The following is an 18,121-nucleotide window of genomic DNA, read 5'->3' as shown; positions in this document are numbered from 1 at the left end:
CTGACTCTAAATCCAGACCAAACTTGGGCCATGAATGTGCCTGGACGGACAAAAACGAACGATCTCCTCGCTTCCTCTCGTCTGCTCATGTCCACCACTGGCCCACAGGTCAGCGACCCACACCGAGCCACTCGCGACCTTGTTGCTCTTGTTGCTCCCCCGTCGGCTGCCCGCCACCCGCCGCCGCCGCATCCGCCACTACGCGCCCCGTGCCCGCCGCTATGTCCGCCGTCGCCCACCGCCACGTCCGCAGTCGCCCGCCCCGCGCCCGCCGCCGCGCGCAACAGAAGCTGGATGCTAGTTAGCTAGCTAGCTAATACTAGTGCGTGTGCATCAGCAGCTGGGTGGTAGCTAGCTAGCTAAACTAGCGCGTGCGCAGCGGCGTGCTAGCACCAGCTCCGTGGCGTGGCTGCGCAGGCGTGACGCCGCAGCGGCGAGGCGTGGCGGGGTGGCCACGACGGAGGAGCTGAGGACGGGGCGGGACGGCGGCGAGGCAGAGGAGCTCGGGGTGGGGACGCACATTTCACGCGGCCCTGCACATCGCCACGCTCCCCTGGACGCGCCCCGCGCTGGAGGGCGACGGGACGGCAGCCCATGAACGGGCCGCAGCTGGAGATGCAACCAGGACCGGCGAGGGCGCGACTGAGGGTGCCGGCGAGGTGGGTCGGGGCGACGGCGGCGAGCTGCTACGCTGGCGCGGCAGCGGCGAGGCGGGGCAGAGCGGCCGCGACGAAGGAGCTGATGAGGGCGGGGCGGAACGGCGACGAGGCGGAGAAGCTCGGCACGGGGCGGAGGAGATCGGGACGGGGCGTATCCGTTTGAGGTCAGGACGGCTCGTACGCGTTGGGCGCGGATGCTCCAAGCGCTTGTCCGGAGGTGGACGTCCGCCAAATCGCACTCTAACGGACGTCCAAAAGACAGAAGCGGACGTTCATTTGGGGTCGTGCGATGGAGTTGGCCTAATATTCTTATTGTGACTGATGCTCGAGCAACACCACACCTGCTTTTTTTCAGATCGAGCTCCACACCTGCTAGCAAACCAACTGCGCATTGCATGCAAATTACCAGCAGCGAACAGCCACCTACCTGCAAGCTACGCACAACAAAACGCTGCGAGATCAGGCTTGAAAACGTGACGGCGTCCCTTCCCACAGCAACGTCAAAAGCGGTCGCACCGAGCAGGAGAAGCCAAGCCAAGCCGCCTCGCACCAGTTCTCAGTCCAACTCCAACGCGCCGCACCCGAGCGAGAGCCCAAACCCCCTCTCCCATGGCGGCGCCGGTGCCGCCGGGGCCGGAGGTGTTCGACGTCGTCATCTTCGGGGCCTCGGGCTTCACCGGCAAGTACGTCATCCGCGAGGCGCTCAAGTTCCTGCCCCCCAACTCCTCCCCACTCCGCACCCTCGCGCTCGCCGGCCGTAGCCGGGACCGCGTCGCCGCCGCGCTTCGCTGGGCGGCCGCGCCGGGGCCCGCCCCCGACGTCCCCATCCTCTTCGCCGACGCCTCCGACCCGGCCTCCCTCGCCGCGGTCGCCGCGCGGGCGCGCGTCCTGCTCTCCTGCGCTGGGCCCTTCCGCCTCCACGGCCGCCAGGTGGCCGCGGCCTGCGCCGAGGCGGGGGCCGACTGCCTCGACATCTCCGGCGAGCCCGAGTTCATGGAGCGCGTCGAGGCCGACCTCCACGAGGTCGCCGCCAGGAACGGGTCGCTGATTGTCTCCGCCTGCGGGTTTGACTCCATCCCCGCGGAGCTCGGGTTCTTGTTCAACTCCAGGCAGTGGAAGCCGCCCTCCGCGCCGCTGAGCGTGGTCGCCTACGTCAACCTGGAGTCGGACAGGAAGATCGTCGGGAACTTCGGCACGTTTCAGTCGGCCGTTCTCGGCGTGGCCAACGCCAGCGAGCTGCAGGCACTGCGCCGGTCCAGGCCAAGGCCGGCAAAGCCCAAGGTGAGTTACTACATTTCTTACATTGCAGTTTCGGAATTGATTTACTTATTTCATCACAGCAATCTGCTTGGATGGTAGTGATTCATGAGGGGATTAACAGTACCCCATCATAGGGATGAAACTAGAAGCTGGGGCACATCTAGATGTGCTCTAGTTAGTGCACATCTAAGTGACTCTATCAACATAAAAAGAGAAGGAAAAAGAAAAGAGAAAATACCCGCACAAATCTCCGCGTACAATCAATGACATAGAACTTATATGTGCAATACTTATGGCACATCTAGATGTGCTTTAGCAAACCCGTAGAAACTAATAAATTCAATTAGAAGGAGGAATTATGTCTTTCCTTATCCTGACTTTCATGATGAACGAACATACCGTAACACTGCTAATTGATAGCTTTGTTGGGCCAGATCCCTGATCCTTGTCTTTGCACCTACGAAAATCCTATTTCTACACAAGACTTTTGCGAAAACTGTACGTACTAGTTCTTTTTGAATTGTAACTACCCCACGGTTATAGCTAACCATCGGCAGATTGAACCAGAACGTAATGTTTTTTTGTATAATCTGTGCGTAGGAATAGCATTGCTCTGTTAGTTATCATAAAACTGGCACTTTCTTTATTATAAAATCCAGTTATCTGTCTCTCAGAACATTTGGATTTTCTTTCTAAGTGCCAATTTTGGACCACCTACAAAGATGTACTCCCTCCATTGAGTTGTACTAAGTCCGCGACACTTATTTTGGGACGGAGGGAGTATGTACTACGTGTGCTGGTATGGTGTACTACTAGCACTAGAAAATCCAATCTAAAAGTTATTGATGCAGGTCGAGATAGGACAGAATATGTGTGACATAGTTTTTTATTATATAACTAAGAAGGCGGACGGTTATAGACTAGATAGAGACTTACAGACGATAGGGAAGACACAAATCTAGTTGCTTGTCTTTTATCATCATACACTACTGCTAATGCCTGGGGTACGTATGGTCTACACTCTACAGGCACTCATGGTTGTGGACAAACCTGGTATAGTAACTTTTGGTTTTTTATTTTCTTGCAAGAAAATTGTTGCCTACTCCTGACCGCCGCCTTACTGCTGATGTCTGGGTTATATATGGTGTTTGTGTACTTGTGTACAACCTGGTATAGTTCTGTTTCTTTATTTTCTTAGAAATTATAGATTGCCTACCCCTGACCATCACCTTTGTTTGAAGGCGTCAAAATTTTGTACGTAATTCTTTTGTTCAGCCGTGTATGTTGTGCTAACTGCCTGCTCCAAGAAGGACTATAAAATCAAGCTGACATATATCGTGGACCAACTACTAACTACTGAATAATGCTTAAGCTCAGATTAACATTGGTCCTCTCACATGTGAATGGTGTCTGCCATGCCTTTTGTTGTGTAAATGTATGTGCTACACTGCTACTTCATGAAGAATGGGTATTTCTAAGTGGGTAATATTACCCCTTTGCCATTTTGTTGGTAGTAATACACTCCACGTTTGCCTTGCTTGCCCTTAATAATGGATTCATTCTTTGATTTGGGGCCCGTTTGGATTGGATGTAAATTTTGTGTGGTTGATCTAAATACCGATGCCCACACAAATTTTTGTGTGGCTGAATGTTTTATAAAGACAAAGCAAAATGGGTTGGCTTCGGCAATGCCACAATCTGAATTCAACTTAGGCCCATTATTTCTAGCCGCCCCCATCTTTGTTGTGATAGATTGGACATGGCATACAGAATATTCAATATTCTTATATGTTTTTTAGTAAGTCATAGTATAAAGATCCTAATGAAAATGTCCACCACATTTGTTAAAGCCTTTGAATCTGTGAATCCAATGTGTGATGAACTGATGATGAATTGGCGAAACTATGATGGAATCAAACTTTTATTGGAGAATGATCATTTCATGCTAAGGTTTCTCCTTCTGGGTAGATTCCGGGGCCTGCACCTCCCAAAGGATCACTGATTGAGCATGACAAGGCACTAGGATTGTGGGTGGTGAAGTTACCTTCTGCTGACACAGTGGTTGTGAAGAGAACCCTAGCAAAAGTGACAGAGCATCCCGAGGGCCTTCCTGGTGTGGATGAAACCTCAGAATTTGTGGACCGCAGGAAGGAATTCTGGTCCTCTATCAAACCTGCACATTTCGGTGTGAAGATTGGCACCCGTTCCATCCTGGGCCTTGTGCGGTGGCTGTATACTGGACTTTTCATCGGCATCCTTGGGGGTTTCTCCTTGGGTAGGTCCCTCTTGCTAAAATTCCCCGAGTTCTTCTCCCTTGGGTTGTGTAGAAAGACTGGACCAACAGAAGAGGAGGTGAACAGCGCCTCATTCAAACTGTGGTTCGTCGGCCATGGGTACAGCGATTTGGCCCGTGCATCAGAGCGTGGAACCAAGCCAGACATGGAGATGGTCACCAGAGTTTCAGGGCCAGAGATCGGGTACATCACCACTCCGATCGTCCTCGTCCAGTGCGCCCTCGTCCTGCTGAGCCAGCGAGCCAATCTGCCGAAAGGCGGGGTGTACACGCCGGGCGTCGTCTTCGGCCCCACAGATCTCCAGAAGCGTCTCGAGGAGAACGGCGTGTCGTTCAACCTCATCTCCACGAGGACCCTCCCTTCAGATTAACAAAAAGGCTCGTGCTTCCTGAACCTGATCTGTGGTGTTCTTGGACAATCAGCCTGCTTTCTTTCATCACTAAACCAGCTATCACGTGAGTGTCGTATGTGAAATAAGACAAGACAGTATTACTACCGCACCTGAAAGAAAGAAAGGATGTGCTTGTATAATGTGAATCATATGTGTGAAATATATAATAAGTGTCTATGTAATCCCATTGTTCACTTTCCTCTTCCTTGTGTTAGCGGCGGGGTCCCCCCCCCCCCTCTTTATCATCAGAAGCTGCCCTTATCTTTCTTGTGATATACTAGAATCTTCAATATTTTTAAATGTTTTGTAGTAACTAGTAAGTCGTGGAATGAAGATCCTCGCGAAAATGTCCACCACATTTGTTATAGCCTTGAATCCCTGAATCCAATGCCTGCGATGATGAGTTGGTGAAATTATGATGGAATCATTCTTTTATTGTCGGTGAATATTGTTGCGGAGATACCTCGACAAGTGCACCTAGTGTCAAAGGTCTTATTAAATGGTAAATCTATTTGTGAAAAGGATTAGCTGTTCCACTTTATTGAAACATGAAAAGAGTAGGAAAAAAAAGGAAAGGACCCTAATAATTTGGGCTATGGGGATTATCATAAACCTGCTTATGCCTGATGACAGAATTGCTTGGTATGTTTGTCTGCTGTCACTGTTCTAGGTGCATTCTTTCATTATCTAAACCTACTAAAGTTTATGATAAAGCATCCTCAGCTTGAGCATTGTCTTCAATCAACTGAATGGCAGCATCCTCGGCGATCATGTTCCTGATCATGATGCAGTAATTATCATAAAATCATTTTTTATTCAGAAAAGACTAACTTGTATATTGAAGGGAGTAAAATGTGTTGATAAATAAAGAGCATTATGATGTTACAAGATATAGATGTCATGGTTGTTGGATATTTTCATCTTAGTAACCCTGACAAAAGCAAAAGGAAAATGCTTTATGAAGACAAAGCAAAATGAGTTGGCTTTGGTAATGCCACAATCTGAGTTCTACTTAGGTCTGGTATTTCTAGCTGCCCTGATCTTTGTTGTGATATAGAATCTTCAATATTCTTTTTGTAGTAATTAGTAAGTCAGAAATAAAGATCCTAGCGAAAATGTCCACCACATTTGTTATAGCCTTTGAATCCCTGAATCTAATGCTTGCGATGATGAGTTGGTGAAATTATGATGGAATCATTTTTTTGATTGTATAATGATCACATTTGATGCTAAGGTTTCTTCTCCCTTTGTGCAGATTCCGGGGCCTCCGCCCCCCAAAGGATCACTGATTGAGCATGACAAGGCACTAGGATTGTGGGTGATGAAGTTACCTTCTGCTGACACAGTAGTTGTGAAGAGAACCCTAGCAAAAGTGACAGAGCATCCCGAGGGCCTTCCTGGTGCGGACGAAACCCCAGAATTTGCAGAGCATAGGAAGGAATTCTGGTCCTCTATCAAACCTGCACATTTCGGTGTGAAGATCAGCAGCCGTTCGATCCTGGGCCTTTTCTTGTGGCTGTGCACTGGACTTTTCATCGGCATCCTAGGGGGTTTCTCCTTTGGCAGGTCCCTCTTGCTGAAATTCCCTGAGCTCTTCTCCATCGGGCTGTTCAGGAAGACCGGGCCGACAGAAGAGGAGGTCCGCAGCGCCTCGTTCAAGATGTGGTTCATCGGCCGTGGTTACAGCGACTCGGCCCGCGCATCAGAGCGTGGGAGCAAGCCAGACAAGGAGATCGTGACCAGAGTTTCAGGGCCAGAGATCGGGTACATCACCACCCCGATCGTCCTCGTCCAGTGCGCCCTCGTCCTGCTGAGCCAGCGGGCCAATCTGCCGAAGGGCGGGGTGTACACGCCGGGCGCCGTCTTCGGCCCCACGGATCTCCAGAAGCGCCTAGAGGAGAACGGCATGTCGTTCGAGCTCATCTCCACGAGGACCCTCCCTTGAGACTATAACAGGCTCGTGCTTCCTACACCTGATCTCGTCGTTAAACCAGGTATCTATCATCTGTCGCCTGAGTGTCTAGCAGGTTCAATGGCCTTATACTATTTGTGAAGAAACGTAGCGTCCTGTATGCTGTGTTTATGTGAAGTGAACTGTAGGTCCGTATTACTATTACTACCACGCACGGAAGAAAAAAAGAATAGGATGTGCTCGTGTAATGTGAATCGTATGGGTGATTGGGTGAAATATATACGTATAATAAGCGTGTAAGTGTAAGTGTAAGTCCTACGGCTGTAGAAGAGAAGAAATGTTGTGTCGTGAGTTCAAAATTGTCGTGTAAGTGCAAGTCCTGTGGAACCTGCATGTCTATCTCATCCTGTTTGTGCTGGCCTACCAGTGCAGTTCTCGGAAACTTATCTCATCTGTGTGTACGTACAAGCCTACAAGGGTAGTAGCACAAGTCTCGACGACACGATCGAGCCAACACGCGCGAACGGCGCCTTCTCGGCCAGAAGGTTTCCACACGCCTTTCTCTCGCTTGTCTTCCCAGCTCGATCTATCGAGCGCGCGGCGGCAGCAGCCTTCCTGGACCGGGGGAAAACAACCGAAACGGAAAGTGCGTTGCCCGCCGGGCAGTGAGGCCGTGTGTACTCACCTCAGCACTGGCGCACCAGACGTGCACGCCTCGTCTCGTTCCGTTACAGACTTGCAGTAGTGCGGTGTCCCCTACGGGTCCGGTTCGCCATGATGGAAGACGGTCGCCTGGATCATGATGGCTCGCGAGCTTTCTGTTGAGACCGCGCTTTTGGACTGAGCACCGACCGACGCATGTGTGTGGCGCGCTTTACCAACGGCTTTGTATGTAAAGGCAAAAGGCTAGTAATAAGGACTAGTGAAAGACTCGGACGGTGTGTTTCCATGTTATCATGTGCATCACAAACGGCCATCCATCGCAATCTTTGACCACTTGCCGCCTTTGGTCTCTCCCCTACACTATCCCTTGGCCGCGATGAACAGGGGCCATGGTGGACTCTTGGTCCAAGACGGCGACCGCACAAAGCCAAACATAGGAGGTTGTTGTGCGCGCACACGATCAAGTTGCTTTGCCACTACACAACTCTATGTGTATTTGTATCTTTTTTGCTATTTCTCAGGTATCTGGATGTTAGACTGTATAGCTTCTGTAGTTGTATACGTATATGTACGTATGATGTAACGTTGTACCCCTTCATTATATATATGAGATAGGCCACCCCTAGAGGGTTGGGCCGGTTTCCCCAAATATATTGTCTCGCATGGTATTAGCCTAGGTCAACACGCTTCCGCCAAAACCCTAGAACCCGTCGCCGCTGTCCCTGTCGCTCGCGCCGCGCCGCCGCCATCCTTGAGATCGCGCCGCCGCCGCCATGTCGGGCCCCGCCGCCTCCGGCTCCTCCACGGCTAGCTTCCTGCCAGCCTTCCTTGCGGCTTTACTCTCCCGACCCCTCGACCTTGCAGCGGCCTCGACGTCTTCGATCGGGACGAGGAGCATCGGGTCCCTTTTCTCCTTGCCGCCCGATCATCATGCACTTGTGGCTCACACCGCTGCTGCCACAGCGGGTGCCTCGTCGCCCATTTCCATCGGCGCGGCCCCGATCGCTCCATCTAGCGGTGGCCAGCCCCTCGCGCTGGTGGCGCCCTCGTCAGCCCTGATGGCTGGCCTTGCCGCATCGGGCCCGGCCACTTCGCCTCCTGTTCCCGCGGCCATCCCACCGTCTGCTCCCGCGGCTGTACCCGCGGTCTCTGCCTCTACGGCGTATACGCCTCTGGCAGCCTACCCCGCGGGCTCTCTGCCGCCGCCGCCTTTCCACTTTGGTAATCTCATCACCATCAAGCTATCATCAGACAACTACATCTTCTGGCGTGCACAGGTCCTTCCGCTCCTCGAGAGTCATTATCTCCTGGGCTACGTCGACGGGTCTCTCCCCTGTCCCCCTGCGCTGGTGGATAGCGTGCATTGCCCAGTCTACAATCCGGCGCATCGTGTTTGGACAGGGCAGGACCAGGCGAACCTCTCCTCCATCCAGGGGTCACTCACTCCGGCTGTTGCTGGACTTGTTGTCTTCTCCAAGACGTCTCATGAGGCATGGACCATTCTTGAGCGCTCGTTTGCGGCACAGTCGCAGGCTCGTGTCTCCACTCTTCGTCGCCAGCTTGGTGAGTGTCAAAAGCTGGACTCCACGGCCACTGAGTTCTACAACAAGGTCAAGGGCCTTGCCGACACGTTGGCCTCCATCGGACAGCCCCTCACCGACTCCGAGTTCAACTCGTTCATTGTCAATGGTCTCGATGAGGAGTATGACGCCTTGGTTGAGATCATCAACGAGCGGGGTAACTCGAACTCCATGATGGCGCATGAGGTCTTTTTCGGTCTCCTTCTCACGGAACAACGGGTTGAGTCACGCCGCTCCAGGGTCAGTGGGGGCTCCCTCTCGGCCAACGCCGCCTCCAAGGGTGGCCGCCCTTCTTCATCATCTCGGACCCCTTCGGGGCTACCACCGCTGCCTGCCTCAGCCCCCCTGCTACCGCGACATTACCAAGGGCTGGCGGTAAGCGCGTGTGTCAGCTCTGTGGCATTGAAGGGCACTGGCCCTCTAAGTGTCACAAACGCTTTCAGAAGAGTTTTCTGGGTCTCGGCAATGATGGCAAGGACACGCGCAACTTTGCGCGTCAGGTGGCCATGGCAGATCGGCCGGTGTCCACGAAACAGCAAGGGCACACTCAGTCCTACTCTGTTGATCCCCACTGGTACATGGACTCATGGGCCACGGAGCATCTGACGAGTGAGATGGGCAAGCTCCATACTCGCGAACCCTACCACGGCTCCGACAAGATCCACACTGCCAATGGAGCAGGTATGCATATATCTCATATTGGTCAAACATCTCTTCTCACTAGGCATGCAAATAGGAGTCTTCAACTTCGTAATGTGCTTAGAGTTCCCTCTGTGACACGTAATCTCCTTTCTGTTCCTAAACTTACACGTGATAATATTGTGCTTTGTGAATTTCATCCTTTTGATCTTTTTATTAAGGATCGGGGCACGAGGGACATTCTTCTTAGCGGGCGGTTGTGCCAGGGTCTCTATCGTCTGGAGCATCCTGGTGTCGCTCGCGTTTTCAGTGGAGTTCGGGTATCTCCGTCACAGTGGCATGCTCGTCTTGGTCACCCGACCACACCTATCGTTCGTCATGTTTTGCGTCGTCATGAGCTTCCTAGCATGTCTAGTAATAAACATGTAGCAGTGTATGATGCTTGTCAGCAGGGGAAGAGTCAACAACTTCCTTTTTCGGAGTCTAGTCGTGAGGTGAAACATCCTTTAGAACTTGTGTTTTCAGATGTATGGGGTCCTGCTCAGACTTCTGTCAGTGGTCACAATTATTATATCAGTTTCGTTGATGCTTACAGTCGTTTTACCTGGCTTTATCTCATTAAACGCAAATCTGACGTGTTTGACATTGTTGTTCAGTTTCAAAAACATGTTGAACGCCTTCTCAAGCACAAAATTGTTCATGTTCAGTCGGACTGGGGGGCCAATATCGCAACCTCAACTCCTTCTTTCAGTCGCTTGGGATCGCTCACCGTTTAGCATGTCCACATACACATCAACAGAATGGTTCTGTGGAACGTAAGCATCGTCACATTGTTGAAACTGGTCTTACTCTTTTGGCCCATGCATCGGTTCCATTTCGATTCTGGAGTGATGCTCTCACCACTGCATGTTTTCTCATAAATCGTACTCCCACTCGTGTTTTGAACATGAAGACTCCCATTGAGGTTCTCCTTAATGAACAACTTGATTATACCTTTTTTAAGGTTTTTGGGTGTGCTTGCTGGCCACATCTTCGCCCGTATAACAAGCGCAAGCTTGAGTTTCGTTCCAAGAAGTGTGTCTTTCTTGGTTATAGCTCTCTCCATAAAGGATATAAATGTCTTCATGTTCCCACAAATCGTATCTATATATCTCAGGATGTCGTGTTTGATGAGCATGTTTTTCCCTTTGCCAAGCTCCCTGTGTCCACTGCTGAACCACCATCTTTGCATCCATCCTCTGTTGCATCTGACCAATTTGATGATATTGCATACCCTCCTATTTTGTTGCCTAACCATGGTGCAGGCACTGGACGTGGGGCTCGTTTGCAAATTTTGGAGGCGCCATCGTCTCCCTCGCTGGACTTACCAGCGGTTCACAACGATCAGGGTGTTCCCCTGCATGGCTTCGATCCTCGTGCCCATGCACGTTCGATCGAACTACCCACCGCGCCATGTGCTTCGGCGCCCCCGACTTCTGGACCGGCGCCACTGGCCTCTGGGATGCCTGTGTCACTGGCTGGGCCGATCGGCTCGGTGCCCCTGGCCCCTGAGCCGACCTCGCCGCTTCGCTCGGCTCCACCGGCCTTGGTGCCCCTGGCCCCTGAGCCGGCCTCACTACCTCGGCCCGCCTCGCCGGTTTTGCCTGGACCGTCCTCGCCTGGGCCGAGCTCACCTGCCTCCAGTGTGCTCTCGCCGGTGCTCTCTGAGGCCTCCCCGTCGATGGCCGAGTTGTCATCGCCATCGCCGTCTTCATCACCTGAGTCCTCTCCGGCTCCTGTGGCTCCTATGGTTCCTCAACGACCACACACACAGAGTCGCAGTGGTGTTTTTCAGCCCAAATAGCGCACTGATGGTACTGTTGCTTGGTTGGCTGCATGTCTGGCTGCTGCTCGTGCGGATCCTACCTCTGAGCCTCGTACGTATCAAGCTGCTCTGAGTATACCTCCTTGGCGAGAGGCCATGGAGCAGGAGTATCATGCTCTTCTTCGTAACCAGACATGGACCCTTGTTCCGCCACCACCTCGTGTTAATGTTATTGATTCTAAATGGGTTTTCAAAGTGAAGAAGCATTCTGATGGTTCTATCGAGCGCTACAAGGCGCGACTGGTTGCTAGAGGTTTTCGGCAGCGTTATGGTCTTGATTATGAAAACACCTTCAGTCCAGTGGTTAAACCTACTACTATCAGGCTTCTTCTCTCTCTTGCAGTTACTCGGGGTTGATCTCTTCGTCAGCTTGATGTGCAGAATGCTTTTCTCCATGGTGTTCTGGAAGAGGAGGTATATATGCGGCAGCCCCCCGGGTTCTCTGATCCTGATCGTCCTGATTATCTGTGTCGGCTCACTAAAGCACTCTATGGTCTGAAGCAAGCTCCTCGTGCTTGGCATGCTCGTCTTGCGACAGCCCTTCGTGCTCATGGTTTTGCATCATCAGCTGCTGACTCTTCGTTATTTCTTCTACAAAGGCCTGAAGTTACCATGTATCTGCTGGTCTATGTGGATGATATTATCCTCGTCTGTTCCTCTCAGTCGGCCGCTGCTGCTCTTGTTCGGTCTCTTGGTGCTGACTTTGCGGTCAAAGATCTTGGGAAGCTTCACTACTTCCTTGGTGTGGAAGTTGCTTCTGTTCCCAATGGTCTTGTTATGACACAAAAGAAGTACTCTTTGGATTTGTTGCAGCGGGCCGGGATGCTTAAGTGCAAACCGACTACTACACCAATGTCTTCTACTGACAGGATTACTGCTGCTGATGGTGACCTCCTGTCTTCTGCTGATGCGACACAGTACAGGAGTATTGTTGGTGGGCTGCAGTATTTGACGATCACACGTCCAGATATATCCTTTGCTGTCAACAGAGTATGTCAGTATCTTCAGGCACCTCGTGACACTCATTGGTCTGCGGTGAAGCGCATCTTGCGTTACATTCGCTTCACGTTGTCCTATGGTTTGCACATTCGATCGAACCCCTCTGGGGTCATTTCGGCGTATTCTGATGCGGATTGGGCTGGCAGTCCGGATGACAGGCGATCCACGGGGGGCTATGCTGTGTTCTTTGGTTCTACCTTGATCGCCTGGAGTGCTCGGAAACAGGCTACTGTTCCGCGTAGCAGTACTGAAGCTGAGTATAAGGCCGTGGCTAATGCAACTGCAGAAATTATCTGGGTACAGTCTTTGCTTCAGGAATTGGGTATATCTCAATCACAGTCTCCTATTCTTTGGTGTGATAATATCGGTGCTACATACCTATCTGCTAATACGGTATTCCATGCCCGAACGAAACACATCGAAGTGGACTATCATTTTGTATGGGAACGGGTATCTCAGAAGCAACTACAGATCAAGTTCATCTCTTCCAAGGATCAACTTGCAGACATCTTCACCAAACCATTACCTCTTCCACAGTTCGAGACTTGTCGACGCAATCTTACCCTTCTAGATTCTTTAGGAGGTGGCTAAGATTGAGGGAGGGTGTTAGACTGTATAGCTTCTGTAGTTGTATATGTATATGTATGTATGATGTAATGTTGTACCCCTTCATTATATATATGAGATAGGCCACCCCTAGAGGGTTGAGCCGATTCCCCCAAATCTATTGTCTCACACTGGATTTTCTTCTTGCGTCAGTTACTTTTTTCTTCTTCCTTTCTTCTTGCCGAGCGCACGAGATGGAGAGGCCGCGCCTCACCGGAGAACCAACCACCCTATCTATTTTAAAGGAAGCCACAGCCATATTATCTACCTTAGGGGTGAGAGGTGCAGGGGATCACCGAAGTTGTTCATTGATGGTGCGGGGCTTAAGGGATGGTCGGGGCGGCGAACAATACATCTGCGGGTGGAGGCGAGGCAGCGACAACTGCCGGGCACAAGGGGTGGAGGCAGGCGGCCATGGCCGGGTAGACCGTGTGGAGCAGGAAGAACCGCCACGAGGAAGGAGGATGAAGAACCGGGGGAGAAGAGGGAGAGGGGGGGGGGGGGGGGGGGGGGGAGGGGGCAATGACGGCACACACGCTTCTGATCGTTGGATATCAAGGCCTAAAGCATAAGTGATTGACGCGGGGAATTTTTTTTCAATGAAAAAAGATAGCATGCTATAGTATCGCTAATAGCATACTATTGTGTTTTCATTAATGCCTGCCAAATAAATCAGTGTACAATGTCTCGTTAATAACACACTAGCGTGATATAGCAAGCTAATAGCATATTTTAGGGGCCACCCTATTTTGTGGTAGCATGCTTATTTTTCATTGGTTTTTCACCGTATTGTATTGTGCGCTACCAAAACTTTGCTTCTTTATCTTTGTTCTACGTACATACATGAACGAACACCCAACTGAACTAAACAACCGCATTTTTGTACACAAAGAATAAATTTGTTTTTTAACCTTCAACACCTATGTCAGAGAACTTGTTTGCTCGCCGTCGCTGTGTCCTGAGCTCTTGCAGCATGCACAGCCCACGTCGCCGGCGATGTCCAGCAGCGCCGCGAGGACGACCGGCATGTCTGGCCGCTCATGCGGCGCGTCGGCCGTGCACCGCATGCCCAGCTCGAGAAGATCCCAGAGCACCGTGCCGGTCGTCTGTTGATCCTCCGTTTGCTGCTTCCGGCCCTCCTTCGCGGTGCGCCGGGCCCAGTCGACGAGGCACTCCTCCTCGCCGCCGTCGACCGCGCGCCGGCCCGTGGCGAGCTCCATGAGGAGCACGCCGTAGCTGTACACGTCGCCCTTCGTCGTGGCGCGCCACGTCTGCGCGTACTCCGGCGCCACGTACCCGACCGTGCCGGCCACCACCGTGCTCACGTGGGTGTCGCCGGGGCGGACCACCCTGGCCAGCCCGAAGTCCGTCACCTTGGCGCGCCAGTCGCCGTCCAGGAGCACGTTGCTGGCCTTCACGTCGCGGTGCACCACGGCGGGCACGCACTCGTGGTGCAGGAACGCCAGCGCCCGCGCCACGCCCACGGCCGCGTCCAGCCGCGCCGCCCGCCCGAACGCCGCCGTGTCGCAGATCAGCGCCTCCAGGCTCCCGCCGTCGAGCCGCTCGTAGACCAGTATCTTGGCGCCGCCGGAGAGGCACCACCCGTAGAGCGTGACGAGGTTCGGGTGCGGCCACGTGAACCCCATCCGGTCGGCGAGCACCTCCATCTCGGCGCGGAACTCGCGCTCGCCGTCGCCGTCCACGCCGTCGCGCGGCCTGGAGAGCTTCTTCACCGCCACGGCGCGGCCGTCGGGGAGCGCGCCGCGGTACACCACGCCGGAGCCGCCGCGCCCGATCACCCGGTCGTCGGAGAAGTTGCCCGTGGCAGCCAAGATGTCGCGGTAGGTGAACGCCGTCTTGTCCAGCCGGAACACCTTCACTCCCTCCGTCGAGGAGGAGCACCCCGTGGCAGACGACGAGCCGGACGGCGGCGACGAGGACATTCCGAACGCGCACTTGCCCTTGGGGTGCTCGCACGAGAATGGGTCCGGCTCCGGCTCCTGGTCCACCGGGAACCGGGCGCGTAGGCTGGTGATCGCGAACAGGACGGTGCCGGCGATGAAGACGATGACGAGGGAGAAAAGCAGCCACACCATGGTTGTTGGTACGCTGCGCGTCCTAACTGCAGGAGCATCGGCAGCTTCCGGTCGTGGTGGTTTCTTACCGGCAGCTCCACCTTGATGCAATGAAATGAGCGGGTTGCCGAGGAAGGACTGCTCATCGAAGGTGCCGAACTGGCCGGTGGTGGAGACATTGCCGGAGAGGAGTGGGTTGTATGACACGTTGAACATGGATAGCTCGGTGAGCTTGAACAGGCTCGCCGGGAGCTCGCCGGAGAGGTTGTTGAAGGACAAGTCCATCCTCTCGATGCACAGAATGTCGCCGATCTCCGACGGAATTGGGCCCGAGAGGTTGTTCCTCGAGACGTTCAGCATGACGAGCGGGAGCCGGCCAATCGCCGGTGGCAGCTGCCCCGTGAGACGGTTGCCGTCGAGGTGGAGCAAGCTGAGGCTCCGCATTGCACCGATCTGTGACGGTATCTCACCGGAAAGCAAGTTCCCTGACAGCTGCACGTACCCGGAGACCGTGTTGGACCTTGCCGGCGACGAGGAGTTGGTGCAAATTGGGACGATTCCGTAGCCCTTGAGGATGCGGTCCCATATGGTGCGGCAGTTTTCCCGAGTCATGACGGAGTAGACAAAGCTGAACGGGGGATAGCTCGCAGGGATCCACCGTTTCATGGCCTGGCACTCGCCGGAGCCGGCGAGCACGCTCGTGTCATTCCGGTTCTTGGCGAAGGTCGGGCCGGGATTCCTCCCTATCTCTGTCATCTCCGGTGGAATCTTGCCAGTCAACCGGTTGTCGGCCAGGTTCAGCCAGAGCAAGCTGGTGCAGTTGCCGATTTCAGGTGGTATCTCTCCGAAGAGCTGGTTCCCGGCGAGCATCAGCCATAGCAGCGATGTGAGGTTCCCTATTGTCGCCGGGATCCCACCCGAGAGCGTGTTGTTAGACAGGTCCAGCGCCTGGAGCTCGGCGAGACGGCCGTACACCGGCGGTATGGTGCCGGAGAAGTTGTTCTCGGCGAGCATCAGGTATTTGAGGCTCTTCATGTCGGCCATCTCTGGAGGGAGTTCGCCGGTGAACTGGTTGAAGCTGAGGTCGAGCCTGGCGAGCAGCGGTAGCCGGAGCACGCCGGAGGCCACGATGCCTCCGGTGTAGTTGTTGTGATGAAGCACAAGATACTTCAAGCTCGTGAAGTTGCCGAAAATTTGTTGCACGTCGCCGCCAAACTTGTTGGTGCTCATGTCCAAGAACTGAAGCCTCCCGCAGTTCGTCAGCTCCGGCGGTATCTTCCGATCGAACTTGTTTTTCCCAAGAATCAGCGTCTCGAGGACGGCGAGCTTCCCGATTCCGGCAGGTATAATCCCAGTGAAATTATTCCCCCACAGCGACATGTAGGTCAAATTCGTGCAATTGGCGACGGAATCCGGGAAGCCCCCGACCAGCTGATTATCGGAGAGGTCCAAGGACTGGAGCCTGCAGCCACCAGGAAACGTGCTCCACGGGACGCTGCCGGTGAGGTTGTTCTCGGCGGCGCTGAATTCCCTGAATTTCGCGATCCCCGGCCAGAGCTCGCCGGTGAAGTTGTTGGAGCTGAGGTCGACCTTGTCCAGCCTGGGGCAGCCGTCGTACAGGCCGGTGATGTTGCCCGTGAGATTGTTGGTGGACAGGTCGAGCAAGGTGAGGTCGGCGCATATCGCCGGGAAGTTGACGGCGACGGCGCCCTCGAGCCGGTTCCCCGACACGTCGAGCGTCTGTAGCCTGGTCAGCCCGGAGAGGTTGAGCGGCCCGGTGATGAGGTTGTGGGAAAGGTTGAGGCGCAGGAGGCCGCGGCATTGGTTGAGGTCAGCGGCGGGGAGCGGGCCGGTGATGGAGTTGTCAGAGAGGTCGAGCGTAGTGAGCGCCGGGAGCCGCGAGAAGCCGCCGAACGCCGGGCCGGAGATGGCCGAGCGCGTCAGGTTCAGAGACGCGACGCGGCCGCCCCCGTCGCAGGTGACTCCACCCCACGCGCACGGCGACGGGTCGGACTCCTGCCACCCGTCGTAACCGCCCCGGTTGACCTTGTTGTTGGCAACGAGGAAGCGCTTGAGCTCCACCAGCACCTCCTTGTCGCCGGCGCTCTGCGCGGCAATCAGCACCACCTCACCTTCAAGAGCAATCGACCCCCTCAAATTAGACCGACTCCACGCGCAATTCAGCTCCCACACCCCAAGAAGAGAAGAAGAGAAGAGAGCAAGAAAGGGAGGCCGGCGGTGTGTACCTGCGAGGAGGAGCAGGCAGAGGAACCGGAGGAGCAGGGGAGACATGGCCTGCCCTCCTGAATAATCATGGAAGAATCGAATCCTAGACGAAAGGTGTGCCTCTCCTCATGCGCGAGCGGTCTATTCTTCTTCTTGGCTTGGCTTCTCTGCTATGCTCGGTGCTCGCTTGGCTCGCCCCTCAATCCGAAGACGAGGCCGACGAGAGGTGTGAAGTAAGCAAGCGGAAAGACAAAACAAAAGTCTGAGGTTGTTTAGGGGTTAATCCACATGTGGGTGGAGGGACTAGTAGTATGCGGGGGCGTCGCTGTCCCCCCGTCTGGACCTTTGAATTCCCGCTGTTCCATCTTTGTTAATTCGGCGCTGACTGCACGGGGAGCCAAAAGGACACGAGTCTGACCGACTCTCACTGGTTTGGTTGTGCCCGAATTCCCTTGCTTTCCCTCCAAGGCCTTGATTTGTCACCGTTTTTAATCGATGATTTTTAAATTTGAGAGAAGGCACGTCAGCAATGTCGGGAATAAATACTGCGAGAACGAGAAGGGATCGAGCAAGACTGTTTTTTAACAGCTCAGACGACATCTCAAGCTACCATATGGCCGCATGACGACATCTCAAGATCCTTGATCCTAGCGTAGGTGCCCGCCGAAATTCCACCGGAAGCTTCGTTGGATGTTGTTTCCTTTCTCTTGATCAACTACTAGTAACGTTTTTCGTTTTTCCCTGAAAGAAAAACTGGTAGTAGTACTATGATGTTTTGGCTTGGACTGTTGGTCCAGGTAATAGCGGCCGCCGTTGTTGACAGGCGGAAGGGCGGCAACGGTTTGGGTCAGCCTGCCGCGGGAGTTATGATGGGGCCGAAGCGAACGGCCTGCGCACGGGTGACCCGTGCGCGTGCGCGTGGTGGGCGCGCGCGTGTGCAGACGTGAAGCTTC

The 18,121-nt window shown here is 53.9% G+C and overlaps 2 protein-coding genes across 3 annotated transcripts; one reads left to right on the top strand and one right to left on the bottom strand.

Annotated features, from left to right (window-relative positions):
* Positions 1-1,100: 1,100 nt before the first annotated feature.
* On the top strand, positions 1,101-6,875 carry LOC123188064 (probable mitochondrial saccharopine dehydrogenase-like oxidoreductase At5g39410). 2 transcript variants are annotated; one of them, XM_044600091.1, is made up of 2 exons: positions 1,101-1,940; positions 3,888-4,798. In XM_044600091.1, exons 1-2 carry the CDS (start codon positions 1,269-1,271, stop codon positions 4,581-4,583), a joined length of 1,368 nt encoding a protein of 455 aa, XP_044456026.1. In that variant the 5' UTR covers positions 1,101-1,268; the 3' UTR covers positions 4,584-4,798. The 2 variants fall into 2 exon arrangements, with proteins under 2 accessions (XP_044456026.1, XP_044456027.1); XM_044600092.1 differs by lacking the exon at positions 3,888-4,798 and adding an exon at positions 5,860-6,875 and having other exon boundaries at positions 1,134-1,940.
* Positions 6,876-13,535: 6,660 nt separating this feature from the next.
* Positions 13,536-17,485, bottom strand: LOC123188063 (probable LRR receptor-like serine/threonine-protein kinase At1g74360). Its single transcript, XM_044600090.1, has 2 exons — positions 17,189-17,485; positions 13,536-17,074 (listed from the first exon to the last, which is right to left on the bottom strand). Exons 1-2 carry the CDS (start codon positions 17,232-17,234, stop codon positions 13,788-13,790), a joined length of 3,333 nt encoding a protein of 1,110 aa, XP_044456025.1. The 5' UTR covers positions 17,235-17,485; the 3' UTR covers positions 13,536-13,787.
* Between the last annotated feature and the right edge of the window lie 636 nt (positions 17,486-18,121).

The sequence above is a fragment of the Triticum aestivum genome, chromosome 2A (assembly GCF_018294505.1).
Source record: "Triticum aestivum cultivar Chinese Spring chromosome 2A, IWGSC CS RefSeq v2.1, whole genome shotgun sequence".
Lineage (NCBI taxonomy): Eukaryota > Viridiplantae > Streptophyta > Magnoliopsida > Poales > Poaceae > Triticum > Triticum aestivum.
Note: the sequence above shows the minus strand (reverse complement) of the source record. Positions and strands in the feature narration are given on the sequence as shown.

What these genes read in the sequence shown, in the direction of transcription:
- LOC123188064 (XM_044600091.1), top strand. Translation starts at nt 1,269, where the DNA reads ATGGCGGCGCCGGTGCCGCCGGGGCCGGAGGTGTTCGACGTCGTCATC. An exon ending in CAAGGCCGGCAAAGCCCAAG is followed by an intron (nt 1,941 to 3,887) that starts GTGAGTTACTAC and finishes CCTTCTGGGTAG; the next exon opens with ATTCCGGGGCCTGCACCTCC.
- LOC123188063 (XM_044600090.1), bottom strand. Translation starts at nt 17,234, where the DNA reads ATGTCTCCCCTGCTCCTCCGGTTCCTCTGCCTGCTCCTCCTCGCAG. An exon ending in CTGCCTGCTCCTCCTCGCAG is followed by an intron (nt 17,075 to 17,188) that starts GTACACACCGCC and finishes TTGCTCTTGAAG; the next exon opens with GTGAGGTGGTGCTGATTGCC.